The 7,804-nt window shown below is 45.3% G+C and overlaps 1 protein-coding gene across 2 annotated transcripts in view; it reads right to left on the bottom strand.

Annotated features, from left to right (window-relative positions):
* Window positions 1-496: 496 nt before the first annotated feature.
* The window catches only part of REEP2 (receptor accessory protein 2), a 168,819-nt gene continuing 161,511 nt past the window's right edge, over window positions 497-7,804 (bottom strand). For both annotated transcript variants that reach the window (XM_085618407.1, XM_085618406.1), the window contains exon 8: window positions 497-2,264. In XM_085618407.1, coding sequence (XP_085474533.1) covers window positions 2,190-2,264 — 75 coding nt within the window. In that variant the 3' untranslated portion in view covers window positions 497-2,189. The remainder of the gene's footprint in view (window positions 2,265-7,804) is intronic.

Below are 7,804 nucleotides of genomic sequence, written 5' to 3'. Positions count from 1 at the left end.
AAAACAGCACGTAAGGAGACTTCAAAGTTGGACTCCTGATGAATATTGAACTTCTAGATATCTTCAATATGTATTATTTTGGGGGATGAAAATAACTGAGTTGGCGAGCTGGAGAGCACACAGAACAGTGTAGCTTGTGTAAGAGAGTACAAGTTAATCAGTGAATAAAACGATAGGGCAAACAATGACGATTTCAACTCAAAAGGGTACCTGGGTAGAAAGGACGCATACGTCACAAGCATGGTTTTGTGCCACAGTGAACACACCTCAGCTCAGAGCAATTTCACACTGGCAGCAATAACATTGCAACATTTGTTATTTTAAAAATATTTTGAGGGAACCCGTATTTTACTTACCTGGCTCTGATTTAAAATTATCATAAGGGAATTCCAAGACAGTTTTGAGTTCAGCTGACACTGCAATTGAAGACCACTGATTTTGATAGAACGCTCCTTTTTGCCAAGACATTTTAAAATCAGGAGACTTTGAGATTGGCTTTAACAGGAACTTGCACATTTTATAGGTATGCATGCCTTGTTTACTTGAGCATAATTGTCAGTAAAATTACAGTGGAGTGTCCCTAGATTTTCCATTTCCGGACCAAAATTTTTAGAATCAACAGTGCTGTTTTCAGGGGAGTGTGGACAGAACAAACATTAATCACTAGCAAGGTGGACCAGTCTCAGTTTGTGCTGGGATGGTTCAGGGTGAATGGGATTTCATGCTCGGCCTTCTCCACATTCAGCTTTAACGATAAAAGACACAAACTTCAACAGAATCTTTGCTTTTAGCAGGGATGAGCAAATGTACTAGGAATGGGGGTTATGTGATTCATGCAAGTTAAATCCAATAGAAACCCAGACCTTAGAACTGAATGACCTGCTGATAGCTACGCAAGCCTTCCATAGACCTGAATAGGCACTGTTAAAGGCCAAATCGATGACTGTGCAATCTTAGTACTGGTTTGGTCAAAAAGCAGGAGAATAATGTCCAACTTGAGTTAGACTTCAGTAGTGACAAAAATACCAGGGATGCGTGCAAGCTGCTTGTTGAGGAATAACTTGGATAAAGGCTTTGCAGAGATTTTTAACTATGTCTGGGCCAAAGTGCATCTTCAGAAACACCCAACTCATGCACCTATTCTAAATGTCCAGCATAAGCAATCTTAAAGTAACAATTGTCAGCCAAGGGGTATAAAAAGAAGGGGGACAGCTATGTGCAAACATGTGAGGAAAACCAAAGTACCAGTCTTAACATGGCTACCCAACAGTAACTATTTCAATGCGACATCCCTCCAGGCGGCCACCACCCCAGGCTCTTCTCACCATAGAAAGCATCAATATGGAATTAAATTTAAAAGGATGGCAAATTTTCCCTCCCACACCATGCAATGGAAATCCTTCTCAATGAATTTTAAGTTTCACAGCTCTGATACCTTACAGATTGTATGGCCATGAATAAGTTAAAGTGGTTAAAAATACATTTTGTCTTGTTTAGGCTATAGTATTAGGGGGTGAAGGAAAGGCTAAAGCACCAGGAAATCCTCATTAACTGATAGAGAACATGTCACACATGACCCAAGGCAACAAAATGTGGCATGTGTTCTTCGTGTCCATCTTCTCAGACCATTGGCTCCAGGAAAGGAGAATACTGCCACGGTGCAGACCCATACACTAACTATCTTTGGAGTGATGTCTTCTGCCAGCAGAAAGTCTCAAATTTAATACCATCTCCTCCCCCTTTAACTCTTCCTCACCCCGCTCCCTGCACTCATCAGGCACTTTCTGTTTTGGCAGCAAAGGCACAATGAGGCTGCCAAAGACTTGTGAACAGCCTACACCCTCAAAGGGGCTCTGCTGCGCTCTGTGTCCCCATTCTGTGCCGGGTGGGTGCAGCCTCCAACATATTTCCCTTGGCAGAGTCTGGGGTTCAGGCTCAACACAAGTCAACATCTCACAGGTGCAGGGATGTCCGAAAGACGCAGTCAAATAATTTTTCTAAGTCCATACGGTGCCCCAACCCCTTCTTCTCCAGCCTCTCCTTGCAAGGAACCTTTAATGCAGAGGCTGCTCTCTACACAGATTGAAGACTTAGAAAACCTCTTCTTCTGAGCAGAGTCTCTGTGAGTCGCAGAAACCATAAAGAGACAGCAGACGGCCAGAAAGAAAGGAGGACAGACAGCATCATCTTCATGCCGACTCCACGGCACCGTTGGGGGCTGCAGCTTTCTTCTTGGGCCGTGGTCGAAGATTCTTTGCTGGGGTCTGATGAAAAAGGATGGCAAGAGAATATGCATGTTTAGTAACAAGATATGGATTGCTTGAATAAGTAGACCCCCACTGCAGAATGAGGTCTTAAATACAAAATACAGATTGCTTTTTTGGTTGGAAGGATGATGGTTCCTATGGTACGATAATGAGACCAGGCGCATCATGTACCATATCATTTGTAGCATTAAAGAACCAAGAGGTACAAGATACTGGAAGCAGAAGGAGGGCTGTTTAAAGATAAACTGGGCTGTTTTAAGGGCTATAAACACAAAATAGTTAAAAAAAACTGTTTTGCCTTTACAGTATAAGGTATGTAATGTTCCACCCAGTGTTAGGGCACAATTGCAGGAGAATTTAAAACAACTTGAGAAAGATGTAATAGAATCCGTAGCCTCATCTGGAATGGCCTTGCCCATAGTGGTAGCAAAAAATTTAAAAAACAGGTGTGATTTATCTATGCGCTGAACTCAGGTCTTTGAACAAGGTTAACTGTCACCCACTACCAAAACGTTTAGAAATATTTCCACCACATATTGGTGCACGCTATTCCTCCATCATTGACCCGAGATGATCAATTTTATCACACCATTTAGGGAATTTCATTATGTAGCATCTGTGTTTCGGAAACTGATCTTCAAACATTTTCATGGGGTACACGGTGTGCACGGTATCCAGAATGGCAATTTGAGTTTTGCTTGCACAGCACAACATACCCGTATGGTCAGTCATCCTTGAAAAGCATGGAATGAATGTAAAAACATAAAATGTACGTTCTTTATGAAAAAGTTTAAATAAGGTCTGGGGTGATTTGGCAAAGGCAATTTCTCATGCAAGCAACATAATAACGTAGAACAAGTCAAATCTTTTCAAAGCTCTAGCATATGCAGATGACATTATAGTGGTTACGTCAGATGTGTCCACTTCATTCTTAGCAATAAAAACGGCAGCTAAATATTACGGCCAGTACTCGGGCTACAAACTTAATGCCCAGAAAACCCAGGTAGTTCAAACGACGGCAATGGGCCCCTCTACTGCACCGGTAGTTCACAGTACTCGTTATTTAGGGATAGAAATAACAGCCGCAATTGATAGTCTGCCTGATAAGAATATTTCACCCATTATTGACAAAGCTAATCTTACGTTATGCAGACTAGACAAGCTGCATCTGTCCCTGTTTGGCAGGCGCAATGTCTTAAAGATGTTGATACTCCCGAAATTTTTGTATTTATTTAGGACTATTCCCCTAGAATTAGCTCAGCTCAGCATTATTCGGGCAGAAAGATGCTGTAATAGGTTTTTATGGGGTTATCGTCAGTCACGCATGGCCGCAAAATGGATGCAGCTTCCATTGGATAGAGGGGGGTGGTCTGTTCCTAATCTGCTTTTATATAGCTGGTCAGCGTTTATTCAATATCTTGCCGTTCCATTGTTTGGGGACAGAGCAAATCTTCCGCCATGTAGGTCACCATCTATTTTTGAGATCGGGCTAGGATATGCTGCCAAGGGGACACTAACGTCAATACTTGAGCCCAGCTACTATAAAAAGACTAAGTTTAAAGTTATTATCTCCATGTACTCAATATGGAGGAAGGTTCGACGTAGATGGCCAATTGCTAATATAAACTTCTATACCCCCTTGTCAGCAGCCAGAATGCTTCCCTCAATTTTCCAAGATAACGTTACAATAAGGTGGCAGGTCTCAGGTATTAAGATAATAGGGGATTTGGCATACGAAGGTAACATGGCCACTTTTCTTTCTTTAAAAGAAAAGTTTGCACTAGATACCCATCACTTTTTTAAATACCTGCAGGTCCGCAGTTGCCTTTCTAAACTTCTACCTAATACCCCAACATTATTCTGTAGGAATACACTTATGGATTTAATTTTTAAAAACTCACGAATTGGACCAATTTACAGAAATTTACTTTCAGTCTTTCCTGATGACTTATCGAAATCTAAAGCTAAACTGGAAGCCAAATTTTGTAAGCCGGATATTGATATAGCTCTGGCCTTAGAACTCTCTGCTAAGGTTTTAATATCTGGGAGTTTGCGCTCCCAAAGTTATATGGCCCTTTACGACCTTTATTACACCCCAGCCAAAATATACAAATGGGGCGGTAGGGGTGGCCACAGCTGTCCTAGATGCGGCTTAATAGCGGCTGATGATGTCCATATGTTTTTTTCCTGTTCCAAATTGGCCCAATTCCTTCAAGAAGTTCAAACATTTATTACTGTTAGCCTCAAAATCCCCTTGGTTTTATCAGCTGAATTAGTTATAATGGGCTGTGAAACTGATACATCAATGAATAGAACGAGTCATGTCACTGCTTTAATATATATTGCAATGTCGCAAATCAGATTATGTATTACATCAGAATGGAAAAATCCTGCCGCCCCAACCTTTATGATCTGGAGAGCAAGGATCTTAGCCCTTCACAGGTTGGAGTCAGCCGTTTTCTTACGGGGGGCAGCAGAAGACGGGAAAGGGGCACACAAATATGGGCCCCATTCACACAATGGTTGGAAGGCTAAGTGGTATATAACTGGCTCATATAAAGCCAATTCGATCTTGCTCTATTCTCAGTAATACTGCTAATGTAATAATGAATGGCTTGTCTTTTGCTTGTTAAGTACTGTTAAATACAGGGGGACTGCTTGACTGTAATATTTGCAATAGATTCTAATGTTATTCAACAAGATTATATTAATTGTCTGTGTTTTCAAGCGGATAATAAAAAAATTCAAAAAAAAAAAAACAAGTCAAATCTTTTCTATGGCTTTGTGACATTATGCTCACTTTGTGGAGGAAAGTAAAGTAATTACCGAGCCATTGAAGAAGTTACTTTGCAAGGTTGTGCAATTTGATTGGTTTGAAGCTAAAACAGAGGCATTTAAGACTCCTGAAACAATAATTTTAAAGATGCCTGTCTTGCAACGCCATCAGTATTGATGCTGCTTTGCGTCAGATATAGGGCAAAAGAAAACATAAGGCCATATTCTCAAGGACCTATCGACGAGTTATCGGCACTTTAGCACAGCCAAATTTGCATTAAAATTACCGCCCCAATCACAAGCTGGTGCCAACAGCCGATATCACGAGATTTCCTGCGATAACATCCTCAAAAAATATTGCCACAGATGACCACGGCAACTATCGCTAATGAGAGGCAGAGTAGGCGTTCCCGAGCAAAACACCACGACAACCCCACACCCCTACATTCTCAACGACCAGCCACATCGGTGATAAGATCACAAAACATGCGATAAGGCACGTTAGCAGCAGGAATCTAACACCTGCTCTGACCTGGTGCAAAGTCGGACAACAACCGGCAACAGAAAAGGGAGCCCAGACCTCAGCCACACATGAAGACCAACAGACGCCATGGAGCCACTGATCATGCAGCTCGGAGTCCCAACAGGGCCACAACACCCGCCGCCACCACACCCAGGACCGCCACCCCCCGGACCAGACCACCACAGTGGCAGCGCAGACAGACAAAGACGGCGGACCCCCAGGAAACGCACCAGCCTCACAGACCTAACACCTGACAAAGTCATTGCCCACTACAGGCTCCAAAGGACAACCATCCTATGCATCCTGACCATCACCGCCCAACATGCTCACGGCACCAACACAGAGGACAACCAACATCCCACCCCAGACAAAGCTGCTGGCTGTGCTGCACCTGTTGGCCTCTGGTACCTCCCAACCAACAACCGCCAGAGTCGGAGGAGTCTCACAGCCAGCCACATCCAAGTCCCTCACACCTGTCCTGAATGCCATCATAAGCTTGGTACCCCAGTACCTTTATGTCGCCCACAATGAGCAGGAACAGCTGGAGACCAAGCAAGGACCATACGCCATAGCTGGATGCATGCACGTGTTGGGGGCAATCGACAGCACACATGTCCTACTTGTGCCCCCTGGTGACACTGCACACAATTTTCGCAACAGAAAGCACACACATTCCATTAATATGCAGGCAACATCCGAACACCGTGGAATCCCCACCAACATTGTCGCCAACTACCCAGGCAGTGTGCATTATTCCTTCATCGTCCGACACTCCATCATCAACCAGCGCCAACAGGATGGCACCAATGGAAATGCACAACCCCTTGGCAAGTACCAAATGAACACCCCACACACCTCACCTCCACAACCATGCAAACCACAACTCTGACAATGCACACATCACAAACTCACATACAACATGCAAAACAAAATGCCCACCCACCAGACACGACAGCACAACTAACTAAGGTAACCTCGGCTAGCTGTCAACATGAGCCATCAACGTCATGGCACCTCAGCCACACAATAGTGGAATGTGGGGAGAGGTGGGAACCAGGCATGTGTGAAGTAGGCAAGTGAATCATGAACGGGTAAGTACACAATGCCAAGTGTGTCGCAGATGTGCTGGACAGACCGCAGTATGCAGAACACACCCATATCCATGGCGACATACACCGCTGGTGTATGGAGTGTAGTGGACAGTGGACGCAACCATGTCACCCCAGCCAGTGGGGGAGTTTGCGGAAATGTAGCCTGTTACATCCCCCCGTAAGCGTGAGCGGAGTGTGCTGGCCCGGCGTACGACAGGCCTGCGTAGGGATTTGAATAAAAAGCACGTAGCCCTAGGTGTGGTTCTCTTCCAGAATGCCCAACGTCTCTGCCAGGGCGGCGCCTCTCACACCGCCACGAGGCCGACGCCTTCATCGTGAGCGTAATTGCCTGCCATCCTGTGTGTCTGCTTTTACCACGGGCCGCTGGACCCCGAGCCCGTCAGGCCCGCCCCTGTGCAGCCAGACCACACTGCCCACCTGCCGACACCGGTATGTGTCAAGGAGGGCCCACCACTTGGTGGAGCAAGCTCCAAGCCTGAGGCCCGCAACCTTGGCAGGCTCCTCAGACCATCACGGCCTTCGCGACACAGGCCCGCTTTACTCCTTTCTTGTTGGCGTACCCTACTGCTGCCTCAGGCCTACACTATGGTCAAGTAGTTCACACACTCGGAACTGAGTCTTGATCCATGTATGCCAGAGTTCATATCATTGCACGCTGGGAGAGGTGTAAGAGGAAGACGCAGTTCAGTCCGGAGGAGACAATGATCATCGTTACGGAGGTGATCGAACACTGCCGACAACTGTTCTGGTGTCACTAACTCTGTGCATCGCGGGCCAACAACACGTGCCTGCATGCCCCTGCTGACCACTGCCTCGGGCTGACACTGCAGTGAAGTTAGTCACACATATGGAACTGTGTCTTGATTACATGATGTCCGAGGCATTACATACATGGCAGCCTTACTTCACTGTACACCCTTCGATCAGAATGCAGCAACTCTTTGCATAGCATCCCAAAGACACATGGCTGTGGGCCCATGCGGCCAGCTGCCTCCGGCCTACACTGCGGTCCATTCGGTCACACATGGGGAACTCAGTCTTGATTTATTCATGGCAGATTGTAAATCTTTGCACGGGCCTCATCTTAGACTGCATCCCCTTTCAGCTCTGGGGCCACTAAGTCTGTT

Source organism: Triturus cristatus, chromosome 7 (assembly GCF_964204655.1).
Source record: "Triturus cristatus chromosome 7, aTriCri1.1, whole genome shotgun sequence".
Classification (NCBI taxonomy): Eukaryota; Metazoa; Chordata; class Amphibia; order Caudata; family Salamandridae; genus Triturus; species Triturus cristatus.
Note: the sequence above shows the minus strand (reverse complement) of the source record. Positions and strands in the feature narration are given on the sequence as shown.